This window comes from Aptenodytes patagonicus, chromosome Z (genome assembly GCF_965638725.1).
Source record: "Aptenodytes patagonicus chromosome Z, bAptPat1.pri.cur, whole genome shotgun sequence".
Classification (NCBI taxonomy): domain Eukaryota; kingdom Metazoa; phylum Chordata; class Aves; order Sphenisciformes; family Spheniscidae; genus Aptenodytes; species Aptenodytes patagonicus.
Window position 1 is genome coordinate 18,007,742 of NC_134982.1, and position 16,948 is coordinate 18,024,689.

Sequence of the window (16,948 nt, forward strand, 5' to 3'; positions counted from 1 at the left end):
AAATGACCTCTTCATTTAAAAAATGCCAACAACAATTGTCTGTAAAGTTGCTTTCAGATATCTGGGTTCATCAACCGGACAGAGGGTTCATGAAGGAGGCCTGGATACACTGTTTATTATTATTTATTTATTAGTTATTATATTAGTTATTATATTGTGTATTATTAATTATTATAATTTATTAGTTACTATTTTGAAGAGGGACTGAAAATGGCCAATTACAATTAAGGGTTCAAAACAACTTCCTTAATGCCTCAGTTTCAGTCTCCTGTCACTTTTTGAACTATTTACCTAAACCTAATTTAAATATATCTATTTGTGATAGCTGTTGCCCTTATCTAGTCATCCTATTAAAAACAAACAAACAATAAAAAAACCCAACAGGTTAGTTTATTTCACATCTTTATTGCCTGTTTGTAGTAATTTGAAATTTCTAGCTCTGAAGACCTTGTCACATGAGCTCTCAGCATGCTCATTGTTTAATTTATTTCATTTTATTTAATCTAACAGAACAAATAAAAGAAATAGAAAATGTGCCCTAACCAGCAAGGTTGAAATTGTCAATTTTGTAAACAGAAAAGGATTAGAAAAAGGTGAATTACACCTCTATTAATATAGCAATTACAAATGCAAAAATGTATTTCATTCAGTAAGCTAGACACTCATGCTTACTGACTTGTGGAATTGTCACCTCATTGCAAGTTAGGAACATGATTCTTGTCTACAAATATCTGTCCCTGCTTACCAGCACCCTTACCGGCTGAGATAATTTCACTGTCATGAAGATTTCCCATATGTATCACATCATATATCTGAAGAGAGGAAGAGAATGCAATGGGGACTGAAAAGAACATTTGCTTCTATGTTTGAGGATGACATGATGCTATGGTGTAACAGCCAATAGTAATAATAAGGATTTTAGTCTTCCTGAGGCAGGAAATTGTCAGTTGGAAAAAGAAGTAGATGATAAGGGATATCGGCACCCCCCACAAACAGTATTTTACCAGTCCCTTTCATCCAGAATGTTATCCTTGGGACACAATCCCCGCATTTGGAAAAAGGAGGGTTTGTCTCCAAAGCCACTCCTGGACAAGAAGGAACCCTCAAAACAGATGAGTTAGAAGCAGCTGGAGACAGGTATCCATGATGGGCATTTTATAACCACTTTCCTGATCTAAAATACAGGTGAAAGATGATTACTTCTTTTGCTATGTTTCTTTCCATTACTCTCTTCCCTAAAGGTCTCCCTCCCAAGCCTTCATTTGCTTAACCTTTGTATATGTATGTTGGTATAGTAAGTGGTCTAATTAGAGAGGTTCTAGTCTTTTTTTTTTTCTAATAGTCTTTCTAATTGGCAGAGAGGTACGTTTATCTCATTGGAGATAGCACAAATTTCCTGGGGGAAGCATTATTCTTCTGAAAAGAGTTGCCTAACTTTCACCAAGCCAAACTTTGATAGGATTTATAGAGGAACACTTATTTTAGAAAATATTTCATATTTATTTAGGGTTTGTCAACAAGCCTGAAAGTGCACTCCTTTCTCTACTTTGCCCCAAATTTGTCTTTTATGCCACCTACCTATGAGAAGCATGTTTCTTGAAACAACTCTTGTTCTTATCAGTCCATTTCCTTGAATAAAACTTAATAGACTGCTTTATAGCAGCTCTGAGAAAAGCAGTGTGATAACGTACTACTAATTTGGATGTTTTGAGGCTTACTCAGAGGAGGCCTGTTATTATTTCCATGTGAAATTAATTAAAACAACTTGGCAGAGCCTTTAAAATATTATCTACTGTGATATAAGTAAATGTTGATACCGAAAAAGACATTTTGGGCATATATTAATTTTCAAGGCATGTTTGGATGCAATAAGCCAATCCATTTTAGCCATTCTCTAATGAATTTTGTAATTTTTGACAAGACTGATATATAACTGGATGTTTTTAAGTCCTTGTATTTCTGTAAAGTTAATGCTGATATACTATTAAGCATATTTCAATGTAATATGCTTAATATATATTGACAGTATAATTTGTTTTCAGAAAGGTTGTTAGTCATAATTACTTTTACATCAAGAAAGACAGCCAAATATACATGGTAAGAATACAATTGCCTTTAAAAAAGTGGCATGTTATATGACCAGAGACATGTTATGTTCCATCCTGACCTGTCTTTTCTTTTTTTTATCTGAAGGTATTGAAAATAGCTGTGGCCAAATTTTCATGACTAGACCAAACAGAGGCCAGTAACATTTCTTACATCCTGCCTATTTTCTATTGTTAACTCAAATTCTTTTGAGAAAGCTCTGTTCGACAGAACAGAAGCTTAGGATCATTATATAAAATAGAAATGCAAGTCCTTATTTTATCTTCAATGCTATTTATAACAAAGCAGCCATACATTTTTATTCTACTTTAATGAAGTGTTCTTTCTACCAAGGCAGGCTAAAATAGTCTATTTATTATCTTGTAAAAGCTCATAATTTGACTGATATTAATTTTATTTTCTTTAAAAAAATAGTAATTAAGCTTAGATTCTAAGAAAATGTGCCTAAGTACAGATTTAGCTTTCATACTGGCTGGGTCAAAGGACAAAAGTTATTTTGTGTAATTAATTTATGCCTACTTTTGTTCAGATGGATGCCTATTCCCAGTTGAAAAAAGCCACTTTGTTCCTTATGTTATGCTCTCGTCATCCTGAGTTTGGCAAACAATAACAGTTACAAATTAAACTAGTCAACTTGAATTTAAGTGGACTGTAAAAATATTGCACTTCATTTTTTTCCATTAAATTATTAAACAAATGATCAGAGACTGTCAGTTCTGAATTAAATATTTAGATTAAATATTTAATCTAAACTCAAATATTTAGTTTAAATTCTACTGTGTAAAATTGAAGGTACTTGCAAAATCATCTTCTGGTTTATCTGTGTTGGCCACCTCAGACTTCCGAGCTATGCTGATGTGGTATTTTCCTTGTACCTAGTTCTTTTATGTATAAAATCTAAATTAAAAATTTATACTGTTAATGAATTCGCAGAACTAGAATTATTATTTGTTTTGAAGACTGTTATTTAGATCTCGAGAATTATTACTAGCATCATTATTATTAATATTGTTAAACTTGTATTTATGTATGCTAATTAAAAAACTCCTAAAATCAAACCCACTTCTACCTTTTAGCATCACAGAGTAAGTTATTTTCATTCTCTCTTCTTAAAAAGTCTCTTAGACTTTTAAAAATAATATTCTGTCTGAATAGCAAGAAGTTCTTCTGACTGCATAGTATTTTCTATATAAAATATGGTGTCAAAAGAACAACATAATGCAGAACAAGAAATTATGCTATATCATGAGAAAATGTATCCTCAAAATGGCAGACTAGTCTGTGCCAAAAAGACATCTCATTTTTAGGACCTCTTGCAGACAATACTTTTAGAAAAATGTTCTATACTGTTCACCTGAAAACTATTTTACAAATGAGTTGGTATGGAGATCTGGAGATCTTGCTCCCTTAAAGCATTTAATTGTGTACTTGCCATTAAGAATGTGAATAATCACACCTCAGGGAGGGTACCTAGAATTATTTGGATTGGAGTATGAATACTGAGAGACTTAATTCACCACGACCTTGAATAAGGAGTAGCTATATGCAGTATTTTTGCAAAATGTAAAACTGTGTATCGTATCATATTGTCCAGGTGTAAAGCAGTGAGCAGTCAGGCACTTTTAACAGCATTTTCTCTATTCATAATCAGTATTATACTGTAAATCTTTAAAAGTAGTCTATCAAAAGGAAGTACCTAGAGTGTACTAGAGAAAAAAATAAGTGGCAAAATATAATCTAAAGTGACTCAACATTTCCCATGGTATTATTTTCCACTGCACTGGTCTGAAATATACTGACAGTTGCTGTTCCGAAATGGGGAAAAGCTCCATAAATAATAGGTAGGTCAAAGAAGTTCTGTCTAATTGGCCTTCTACAAACTGAAGCAAATGCAAGATACAATTTATTAGAATTTAAAGTGTGGAAGGATAACTGTTAAAACAGTATTAAATAATTTAAGAAAAATAAAACATTTAAAAATCTAAAGTATTCCATGAACCACGTTATAAAAAATAAACCAAAAAATAAAAGATGCCATAATATGTCTCTGGGACGTATTCTGGGAAGATGGGGTAAGAATCTGATTTATATATAATTTTGCTAGATGAATGATGACATTCAGCACAGTTAGTGATATCTACCTTTGAACAAGTAAAATAAAACGTGTTTGTCTCTTATTACAACGCAAGAGGTAGACTATTACATTTTCATATCCATACTCACACACAGCAACTCTCATACATGTATCAAAAAAAGAGTTTTAAAAATCACATGCACTTCTTCATGTTCAACATACCTGGAAGCTCATAGAAAAAATTATTTTTAAGCAATATGAGTTTTAGTTAGTCTACAAATTGATTTAGTGAATGACTCCAGGTGTCATGATACCATTGCGATTCTCAATGGGGGGAAAAAAGCAGAAAAAACAATGGGGAGGGGGAACTGCAGTGGACACATCACAAATTGGGTACCATGAATTATTGCACACTTACCTACTGGAACTAGGAAACTCCCTCCAACTGCAAACACAACGAAACCTCCATGGGGCCCCCAGACCTAATTCATAAAAATATACCTACACTTCCTACTCACTCGGTTTGCATTTCCCTAGCAATATCAGCATTCCTTCAGCTCTAACACAGTATCTGTTAAAAACAGAAAAAAGGGATTATAATTTCCTGGAACATACGTCTGGGTTGCTGAATGAAGGAAAGCCTGTGTAAACACAGGTGGGAAAACAGATGGAGAAAGGAAAAGATAGCAGGGACACAAGTCATATCTTGTGTCCTTTGAGGTGGAGAGGAATTTTGCCAGTGACTACAGCAAGAGGAGGATGAGACCACAGTGAACAATCAGTCCTCTGTCCACCAGCAAGAAAGCAAATGAAGTAACAGCAGAGTCCTGACCACGTTCCCAGAAATCCTCCTTTTAGTAAGTTGCGCTGAGCCTTACTGGTTGGGTAGTGCTGGATTTATTCCTTTCTTTTTCTCTTTGTAGGCATGTCAGCCCCACTCTAACACACCAGTTAAGCACAAAGGCAGTTCAGCACATACTTAGCTGGATCAGGACTGCACGCCCAGAGTATTTCCTCTGACTCCACAGGGCTGGCAGCTGGAAGGGAACAGGACATCACGAAACCACTCCCGCTCATCAGCGTCCTCTGCAGTAGCTTTGGGACAGCTGTAACCTTTATGTTTGCAGGGGTAACAATCTGAGGCGAGTTACAAAATGGCAAAATGCTGCATTTCTCCTTTGTTCCCCACTCAGGAGCCTGCAGTCTGTAGCGGAGTGCATGTGAACACCAGCAGACTGGGGCTGGGTTAGCAGTATGCAGACAAGTGGAGGGTCACAAGGCATCAGGAGGCAAAAGGCACTTCCAGAAGGGAAGGCGAACTTGCAGAGCCAGGTCTTATTGTGATGACTAAAGGAGACCTAAGAGCCACATGTGGAGCCAACTGAGTAAGAGGAAGAAAATTGTTGGAAAGGAGTTCTTTTACTAACACAAACTTCTCTTTAGTTTATTACACTCCTGCATGTTTGTTGTTATTAATCATGAGACATTTTGAATCACCAACATATATAATATCACTGTGGAGTGATTCTGATATCATTTACTCCAGCAAAAATCAGAATTGCCTCGTAGCAGTGGTATTAGACCAGTTTATACCAATGTATATTGGTATAATGTAAATTAGATTAGTGTTAGGCTCATGAGATACATTATTATTTCTGCTTTGTAAAGCCTCAGTATATGATGAACTATGCTTCTCTATAAGAAAAAGACTCATATTCTTGTGCTTCATCTGCAAAGACTTCAAAACCTTTGGTTTTTACCACTTTTAAGTGTCTAGTGAGGAAGAAGTACTCAATCTGTTCAGTAATTCCTCCTATCGCAAGAAGCCTTTGAGTAATTTCTAACACAATCACCTGGTACTTGGAGGAAAAGGTTTAGTAGGAGTGAAACCTGGCAATTTCCTCCCTACCATTTACTAATGGAATTATAGCATGAATGAGTTTGAACTACCGAGGTATTAAAGACGAGAAACAAAAATATGCACTGAGACAGACAAAAAAATTGGGGAGCTCTCATTCTCCACTGCTGTGTCCTTAACAAAGACTTTACATTTTCAGTATTGTAAACTGCAGATATGGAAAACCACAGACCAGATGACAAAAAATTAAATAATTTAGCCATCACAACATCCTCAAAACACAGTCGCTTACATTTTTCACCTGCCTCCTGATTCTTATTCTCCATCCCAGGAAGGCTGAATTCAAGTGTGTTCATCTCAAGCTTGCAATTCAACTTAGCTGCAAACACACGTGCAGTCAGGTTTTCCTACTTGCTGTTCAAAAGGGATAGGTGTAAGCACCTTCCCACTCCTTTCCAGCTTCTGAAGGTTGTTTTAGTCTTACTCAGATGTGCTGCTGCCCCTTCCATTTTCTTCCCTTTCTCATCAATCTCATGCCCATGACGTTCCCCTGCACTTGCAGTTCCTCTCTCGTATTTCTTTGCACTAATCTCAACCCGACTCCTACCCACACAGTCCTCTCTCTGTTGACCTCCATCCCGCTTCCCACACTCTTCTGACCTACCCTATGGTTTTGTCCTATGTGTTAACATAGCCTGACCATCCATTCTGTCCTGGCCTTCTTCATTCACATTTTACTCTCCCTGCCCATCCTACAGAAGCAGCTAGAAGGAGGTGGTCATAATTTCCATTGAGGACAACCTTGTTTCCTCTCATATGAAAACTGTGTCATTCTCAGTGGGAGAAGTTTCTCTTTTATTTGTAATGAGAAAAGATGCGTTTACTGCTTTGCTGAAAGTAGCAGCAAGCCCATTCCTAGTAACGGGGAACTGGAAGACATTTTAGAAAACAGGAGGAACAAGTGAAGGAAGACATAAAAAAAATCTATAGATGTTTAGGAAAAATGAGTATTGCTGTATTTCCTCAAAAATAACAAGATATGGTCCTGGAGAATCCAATGAAAGCAGCTATACAGTATTAAAATCCTGGAATTCTCCACTGGTAACTGTGGCTTACATCATTTCACTGATGTAGAAATGACTGTATTACCATGCAATACAGTGAAAATTAGCTTCATGTATTCTTCATTGCCTAATTCCTGTCCTTTCTATAAAAACTCACACAAGCACACCATGTGAGGACAGGGATTCTAAGTTAAGGCAATAAAAAGTTACTGTTTTCTTTAAATGCCAGTAAAAGGCAAAGGAAAATGGATTGTCCTGAATCTTTATGAAACAATTCTTCCACTGATCCATGTCTGTTCAAGACATAATTTATGGCACTCTTTAAAACATTTCCTCTGTGGTCATTACTGAAAGGTGTGAAAGAACATAGTCAATCTTAAATCACACTTTTTTCTGAACATATTTATTATCTAATAATGGGGGAATATTGTTTTTTAGTATGTTGACTGCAGATCTGAGGGAGCGTAGACTGGTCACTATTTCTCACGCACTTCCTTACACATATTGTTTATTCCATCGAAGGGGGAGTGGGGGCAAGGGTGGTGGGGGTCCTATGGAAAAGGACAGTACCAGAAATTACTTTAAAATTCCTACTAGTACTTGGAGTAGATACGTAGGATGATATTATCCTTCAATCAGCAGTGTGAAAAAAACTTGTTGGGATGAAAATTAGCATCCTATGTGCTGCTGGGATAAGTAATGTTCCTGCACACAAAGTTCAAGAAGATTAGATTTATGAACACACATGAAGATTAAGGGATAGGATGCTCTTCCCACAGGAACACCAACAAACAAACCACAAGATCTCTGTGGTTACTGTATTGTACTTGTTCCCTCCAGAAAGGAGAAATCAGTGAGCCAGATGACGGAAGAGGCAGACAGTCATCAAGCCCAGATGTATGGAGGGCTCTCTAGAGTCACCACTCTGCACCTCCCTCAAAAATCAACAGAGAACATAAAGCAGAGGTGAAGTGTAGTCTGATTAATCTATTCCATTGACGGTTATCCAGGCACATTCTTTTTGAGAACAATTTCCAAGCAACTGTAAGGTATATCTAGTTTTGTGAGACTTACAACACCCAGACCCATAGGGAAGCCTGTTTTTTAATTAAGAGCAAAGATCAGGCAAGAGAATTTAAATGTTCAACAGCATCTCAGTATTCAAACCTCCAGCTATTTCCTCTCTTTATTACTGCAACTTTTGGTTTTCCAGGCTCTCACTCTGCCAAGAGTCTCCATTCAAGCCTCTCCCAAATACTGGTCACATTGCTTTGGTTCTTCTTAAATCTTGGCTTTCACTCTAACCTCCAGTTCACCAACAACTTCAGGGTGTCAGAAGCTTTCTACTAATACAATGTTGTCAATACCCAAACATTTTACATATTGTAAGTTTGATAAACGTTTTCCAAATCCAAGATAGGATATTGGTGAAACCCTCCGTGAGTTCTGGAGGTGAGCCTGCCTCTCCAGGAACTCCTCCTGAATCTCTCCAGAGCCAGGGTCCCTGGTAAACTCAGCACTGGGACACACCCAACATCCAACAGTTAGTATCTCTGAGCTGGGACTGGGAATTTCCAATTTGTAAGACATTTAAAAATTGAAAAAGGATCCATTTAGGTATGGCACACCCCTCCCACCTGTGTGTCCTTCCCTTGCTAGTGAAAGCACAAGTGTTGACATTGATCTATTGTGTCAGACCTGGGAGCTATACAGTTGAAGTTATAAGTTGCAGCTTCTTAAGCGATATCTCAGCCTCAGATTTTGCATGTCTCCCTTAGGCAAAAAATGGGTTATTGGTCTTAGGATTTGAACACAGGCTTATTCTTCCTGCTTGTTATTGTTCCACTGTGCAACATTTCTTGTGTCTGCTTTGGTCAGGAAGCTTTACTCAGATTCTGATACACATTTCGGGGAAAGAGTGTCTTCTCCAAAGAGAAGAGAATATTAGAATTTTTTTTTTCTGCTTTGACAAACCAAACCTTTTCCATTCGCAGTTATCTGATGTGCAGCTTCTTTCCTCTCTTTTCAGCTGCGGTCAAATAAGTCGTTCTTCTCCAGGGTCTGAAATCCCCTTCTGGGAATTCACAATGCTATATGATATTTTGTTAAAACAGATCTGAATCACAACACTTTGGATCTTAGGGCACTTGCTTTCTCAGGTTCTCTCTCTCTGTGTGCTTGCCCTTCCTCTCCTCTCCTTTTCTCTCCTCTTCAGGCTACATTCAGCAGCAGCTATTATCTCCCATTTGCCCCAGCAGCTGTTAGGTTTTGGATGCATTTGTCCCCATTTTTGCACCCCTTGTCTCATCCCAGCTGCAGTTTGGATGAACAAAACTGCTTTGGTATGCAGTGTAATAAGTTCTTGCGGTGTCTGGCTATTGCAAATAGCTTATTTTTCATCTGCTTTCCTGCTAAGGGTAGCGGATGAACAGGATGAGCTAAGTAGTCATTTGCACTGCAACAACAGGCTGACAGTTATGTAAAATACTTTCATGTGCAATCTCCTCTGATCCTCTGCTGGTTCAGAGGAGTATTATGGTCAGATTCAGCACGCAGGCTCTTGCAAACTCATTTTCATAAACTGGGGCACTGCTAAGCATTGAGAAGACCAAGACCAAGGTTGCTCTGTTCCTTCATCCTCAGCATTTACCTTTTCTTTCTCCTTAATCTCCTGTCTTCAGCATCTACAGTTTAAGCCTGTGGGATAAGCACAGGACTTCTTTACTGAAGTGCTTCTACAAATACTGGTACAAATCACCTTGCAGAGGCTACTGCAGAGTGACAAGGCCTGCTAGCCAGATCAGTAGGAGTTGCTTTAGCATAGTACTCTAAAATGGGATTAGTTAAGTAACTCTATATAGCCCAATTCAAACACTGAGCCCAATTGACTTTTCTAAGCTTGCCACTTCTGTATACCAGCTAAATGCCACTGATTAGGCTTTCAATTGAACATTTTCTGAAAGGCCTTTGATTCAGTTCTGGGATGATTCATGGGATTCATCAGAAAATTAATACAATGACCAACTAACTGTAACCATCATGGGCAGCAGTCGTACGCACAAATGTTCAATCAGCTTCTGGAAACCAGCCTTGCTGCTATTCACAGAAGCAGACACCTATTCTATTGCACAGACAATTTACAGTCACAAGGAACAACATTTTCATACCAGTCAATTATTATATGTAAAAAAAGAGATTGCTTTCATCCCAATATAAATATTCAGGTGTCTTCATCTAAATGAAAACCTATTTTTCATTAGGATTACCAGATGAATTTAATTTGGATTAAAATTCCTGTCTTTTATTAATATACATCTGTTAGAGAGCTATCTAGTCAGATAGGGAGTCCAGTTTCTCATAGTATATACTGGAAGGATAAACACTGCTATGTGCTAAAATTCAGTGAAAAAGCACTAATAACAGCTTGAAATATTCAGGAATACCAAAATATCCCATGTAAATAATGGTCTTTTATGAACTACCTAATTTTGTAGTTCTTACAGTGATTTTTACCTTTTAGAAGTACTTTACATTTGTGACTCAAAAATTGTATCCCTTTTCAAAGAAGATGAATCCTGTTTATTTTACCTTTAAATAGTTATAAAATTTCTATGCAAATTATTATATTTTTATTTAAATACTGTCTGTTAAATAACAGTGCTCATAATTCAAAATAACTTCAAAATTCAGGAAGGTCATACTGCATCTTCGATAGCTATCCTCACAACAGTAAGCAGACTCTGAGTGTCTTATTCAGAAACATTTTGTGCACTCTTCACTGCAGTTGGAATTGTCTAGGCAAAAGACACTCACTAGACTTATTCTGATGTTTCTATGTGTCTGAAATCTGAACATGTTTTGTTCTAGTGCATTCACTCCAGTGTTATCATTCATTTTTTCCTACTCACCTCCGAAGTAAGAGCCATCTGTCAGCTTCAGCTCCTTGTTGGATTTGGTGATGACACCAGCAACACCGTGCTGAATGAAATACATCTTTTTACCCACAGCCCCTTCTCGGATAATATAATCTCCAGGTTGGAACACCTCAAATCGCAGTTTGCTTAGCATGGCAGTCACAAAATTTGGGTCTGCATTAGCAAAAAGAGGCATTGTAGCAACCAGCTTCCGACAGTTGAAGTTGACAATCTCCTAAATGGGAAGGAAACATAATGATAATAATGGTCAGCAAATGTATACAATATGATGGGCATTGAAAAAAAGACTTTCTGCTTTCTTCACAAAAGTTCTTTATGCTCATATTGGACTTTTTTGTGTTTCTTTCTGTGCCTAATTTTTTAATCTTTTCATTATATTTTCATGTGTTTCTAATGAAGTGGTTGAAACAACAGTGCAGTCTGATTTGTATTTCTGAGGTGAAAGGTTGTCTTCTTCAGGCAATTTTTCACATTATTTATTATTCCCCTTGGATTTTAAGGGGAAAAATATTACAGAAAGATAAAAATTAAATAGGAATTACACTGCCTAACAAGACTAGCTGCTGCAATAACTGTATTAAGTGATAAAGTTATGCAAGCCCTGCGTTTCAAATATTACACCAGTAATACCTTTCTGATCAGAACAACTCCAGTGGAAATATAAATGTACATTACAGTTAGCTGCAGGGCTAGCTGAAATCAACAGGAAAATTTCCTTTCCAGAATTTAATTCATTTTATAAACATAGAGGCATACATTCCTGCCCTTCAAAGAAATGCATATATTTTCTTAAGACTGCTATAGGCCTTAAGGGTGTCTCCCACCAAGGATATTTACATTTACAGAGCCAACTATGAGCACATCTACATGAAAGTATTAGTACCAAAAAGCTATAAATGTCCTACTTGCTTTAAATTAAAAAAACCTGAACAATTTCTGAAAGAGTTTCAATTTCATTCTTGCAGACCTTACTTTGTCTTAGCAAAATTAACATGGTCAGTTGTCATACAGATTTAACAGCGTATTGAATTGCTGACACTAATCAGCATTACGCATGGAGAGGGGCTCAGGCAGGCAACATCTACTGAATTAGCAACCCAAACATGGCAGGAAGAGCATATATGATCATCCATATATAAATGCACACAGAGCAAATAAAAGAAAACTACAACCAGCAGTCACCTAACTGCTGTGGAAAACTAAATATAATTTCATTGTCAGTGGAGTATCCCTAGCACTTCTTACACTAAGCCAAGGCTTTGTGATTGATGTAAAGGAGAAATCCCACCTACGAGTGCTCTCACCCCCTTGACTGAGGCCCATTGCACTCCTGCTGGAAGCTGCTTTTTCAACCTCCCATGCATCTGTTGTCTCATACTTATCTACCATCTCATACATCCCATGCAGCCAGCTCTCTGGGCAGCAAGCTCAGATATACTTGTCCACAGTTCATACAAATTCCTTTCTTCTCCTCTCACCCCCACCATGTGATATCCTGCTTGCAGACATGATGGGAAAGTTCAGATAATTCCACAGTATAAGCAACAAAACCATATGGGTTCTTCAAATCAGTCCCTTTGCGTCTGGAAGGAGGTGGGAATCCCCCTTTGAAGGAAAGCCATTGGCTACTGAGGCAATTAAGAAGCATGGGCATGATCTAAGAGCGAAGAAACAACCACCTTTCCAGAGAAATGACATCCTTTCAAAATAAATCCATTGGAACTTGGAAAAATAATGTGAAACAAAATGTCTCACCAGGCACCTGGGAAGCAGAAAGCTGGTATCTCCAGCAATGTCGTATTTTCCATTAAAGAAAGAAAAAATAGGGCAAAATTACTTCCTAGTGCTACTTCTAGGATAGACTCATGATATCTTCTGACAATCCTACAAGAAAGTGTCATTATATAATGGCAAGGTGGAAATAGAAGTGTCTCTAAGCAGAAATGAACACTGATTCTTAACAGCGGGCAGCACAGCGATCCTCTTTAACCCTGGTCTCAATAGCATCACATCTATCTACCTAGATTAACACCATATAAGCCTTTTTCCTCCTCCTCTTTTTTTCCTCTGGAATGAGCCAAGGAGATATAAATAAATATATTATTTTATATAATTCAATGCAGATTTAATTCCAGAATTATTCAGTTAAAGATAGAGTGAATGAAGACTAAGATGCTACATCTTTGAAGTCAAACACTAAACTCCAGTTGAATTCAGTGGGGGTATGATTCCACAAAGAACATTTTATCTGAGAATTATTTATAAGTGATGGAAATAGAACAACACTCCTCTTCCATCACTTTTCACTGTACTGCCTCATTCTCCCCAACCCTCTCTGAATGTCATAACTTCCCCTTCTTATGAGTGTTTTGACATGCCTGAAACACTGCATCATGTATGGACTCCATAGCTAAGCATAAGCATAGGCTGGATTAAGACAGGAGGAGACAGATCTGAGACCAAAAGCAGACTTCTTCATGGTTGCATGAAACTTGAAATGTACAGGAACACACGGCAGGAATGGAAACAGAAAAGATGTGAGGAAAAGAGCACTGAGATTTGTAATGACTGGGAGACTCCTACTTACAGAAAAGAAGAGCAGTCTGGCTATGACTCCCACCCAGCACAAGCTAAGACATGGATGCTACTGGTGCAACACTATGGGACGATACTATCTACGCACATGACATCAGAATCGGAGCTTAAAACCCCCCCACAAACTAGTCTTGCTTGTAAAAACACATGGAAAATTTGATGCAAGATGTGGTGCTGTTTGCCTGAATCCAAAAATTATCTCAAGCAACAGCACTGCAAGGTGCGAACTACCAGACAGATGTCATTGGCATTCAAGATCAGTGAATCCTGCTGAGTCATTAAGTCAAGAGGAGTAATCCCAGGCTACCTCTTCAAGTATATTCTGTATGAGGGAATAAATACTAAAAAGAGATTCCAGCTGACTGTCTTTCTAAAGGATGAGGAAAAAAAAGCCTGTTTTCCTTCTTGTCTAAATACTCCATTTCTCTGTAAAGCTTCAGCCACCACCTCCCTCCCAAGGGAAAGTTATTCTCTGCTCCCACTGCTCGCAGTATGGTGGCATCATGCGAGGAGTCCCAGACCACACCCTCAGCTCTGTATGAGACTGCCTTACTGCAGTCTCGGCTGATGCTGGAAAGCTGGCAATAACTATTACTTCTCTTGCCTTGCGCAGGGACTTTTCAGTAGACTTGCTGCTTGTTTTCTGTTTCTGAAAGTGAATAGCTAGTCTTGCATGCCCAGGAGGCAGAGAAAGGAAATTACTAAAGAAAGCAAAAATTGACTGAAAACTATATAGAAGCTGGTGGGGAAGCACAGAAAAGGCTGGGAGAGTGAAAAGTTCAACTCCAGTCATGATCAGGAAGAAAGGGTAAAATAGACCTAGGTGGAGCAATATTAAGAAAGAGAGACTGGGAGGAAAACAGAAAGAAAGAACACAAAGACCTAGAAGAAAGGGAAAAAAGAAGGCAGGAAGGTTGACTTTAAAAACAGATTGAGAAACTGAAAATCCTGAAAAAGCAATAACATGGGAAAACAAAACCTGGAGAAACAGTGTCTGGAGTGAAAGCTGAGAAGTAGGGCACATGAAGTAAACAAAAGGGAAACTGGAAAAAAACCCCAAGTCATTAGTAACATATCTTAATAGCACCATAGGAGAGCATGATATAGACAGAGGGGAGAATTCAGACCTGCATGACTCCTCTGTGCAGAGTCAGTCCAGCCCAACCAGAAAGGAATTCATCTCGTCTTGGGAATCCCAACAAAACACACCCTTGCCACAGGATTTTCACCCTTGGAATGTCATGTCCTCTTATGGCTCCATCTTCTGCCCACCCTTCTCTCTCGATACATAATTTGTATCTGGATATACCTATGTATACACACAAGTTACCTGCTCAGCCTGCGTTGCCTAATGAAGGTACCAACATAGCTACAAAACCACCCTGCTGTGGTAATTTCAGCCATTATATCCTAGTAATGCATTCATTTTGTTGATTAGTTTTCTGTGAAAGTTTATGCTAAAGTACAAACTTTCCTTATTTAAGACATTAGAAGGTGGAAAATTACTGAGGGAGAAAGAAATGTGTCATTTTTAAGTGCTTTGTTTTTCTTTAAAGTGTTCTTTTATTTAAATATGAGATCATTCAGAGCAAGTAAAATACATTTCTCTGAGTCTTAATCACAGGCAGTGCTGCAATTTCAGATTCTTGTGTATTACTTTAAATATCATCTTGGGGAGAAAGAAACAATAAAGATTATGAACATGTTTTATGTGACTCAGAAAGTACTAGGAGAAACAGTTCCGTGTTTTAAAAGAAAGGTAACAGAAGAACAAACTGTCAAATTAAAAGTTGACATTTTGTGCACAGAAAAATCTTCCACTCATATTTTCTTTGAGTTAATTCTTTGGAGCCAGACTGGAACCAGATTATGCTGCCCAATACAGTACCTTAATTAAATTAAATAACAATGATTTTGTCTCACTGCTACATGAAGAAAATACCAAGTGAAGCCTGAGGAAAGGATTAGGAGTGTATTATATAGCTGAAGTGGTTAAAGGGCAAGAGTGCTTCAGACCTTCACAGAGCAAGTGTTGATCTAGTCCAAGTACTGGTCTCTGTTACACAAGAACTAAGTCAGAGGTGCAATGATCTGCTTTATATAAGAGATTGGTTAGGTAATTACACTGGCTCCTGCTCCTTTATAGTGCACTGATTTTATTACTCATCTTGGCCTTCCTGGCTATTTTTTCAAACTGATGTTAAAGCATCAGATATTATCATTTTGTGTGGGTTCAATGTTTCTGGACAACTGCGCCGATGCATCTCAAGTTGTCACATTTACAGAGGCAGCAGCAAGGCTGTCCTAGCTGTGACCAGGGAATGGCAGTGGCCAACTTCTCCGATGGCATCTGTAAGAGCTTTTAGGACCTTTTCTCCAGGAGAATATTTTTAGATAGAGGTAGTGCTTTTAGTTAGACTGACTGGAAAAAGCTGTTGCTAGAAAAAAGCAGACAAAGTTCTTGAAAGATCTGTATGCCTGAAAGGTTCTTTGCTTTCTCCCACTAATCCAACTGAGCTAATAAAAGGTACTACTTCCATCTACAAACTATGTCCTTCTTATGTGTAGGTCACCAAAGTCTGTTTATGACTACATCGAAAAATAGCTTAGTTTCATTAGGTCAATTCTACATTTTATTGTAAAAATCTAGTGCATAACTTTAAAAATGCACATTTTTTTTTCTGAGTGTCCCTCCTTTATACTCTGCTTTCAAAGGATGAGAAACTAAATCAGTCTTAATTTCCTGGCCATTGAAAGGAAGAAATCACTTTATTGAGAAAGCTATTTTTTCTTTTAGAAATAACTCACAGAAGAAAAATTACAGAGCAAGTGATTAAGAGAGAACTATAGGAAAAAGCATGGTATTTAGGGATTTGGGACTGTATGAGCAGGTTAAATATATTTAAACCAGCTTTTAAGGAGTCATATTCTGTATGCGTTCATGATTTCCTGTAATTTTTTAACCCATTGGTCAATTATAGTGAACTTTGGCAGAAAGGAGGCATCTCACTGATATTAAGTTCTCATGGGTTTTATGACAGCAGGCAATCAGAAGGACTAGGATTAGTACCCCACTGAGGGAATGACTACATCAGTAGCTCACAACTTGTTTAATGCCAGAAAATCTACATGTGGCAACGGGATGCAATATTCTTCATTTCTGGTGCACCTGAAATCGTTCAAATTGCTTTAACACATTCTGTTTAATCATCTATAGAGAGTGTATAACTTAGAAATAAATTTTGCTCAGAGGCTTTCATATAAGTAATAATGACTATGGGATTTTCCACAATTTTCCATTTTTCAATTACATTGA

The 16,948-nt window shown here is 37.6% G+C and overlaps 1 protein-coding gene across 2 annotated transcripts in view; it reads right to left on the bottom strand.

Moving 5' to 3' along the window:
• Window positions 1-16,948, bottom strand: part of HCN1 (hyperpolarization activated cyclic nucleotide gated potassium channel 1) — a 215,197-nt gene that overhangs the window by 11,530 nt on the left and 186,719 nt on the right. For both annotated transcript variants that reach the window (XM_076362698.1, XM_076362697.1), the window contains one exon: window positions 11,011-11,251. In XM_076362698.1, the coding sequence (XP_076218813.1) occupies window positions 11,011-11,251 (241 nt within the window). The remainder of the gene's footprint in view (window positions 1-11,010; window positions 11,252-16,948) is intronic.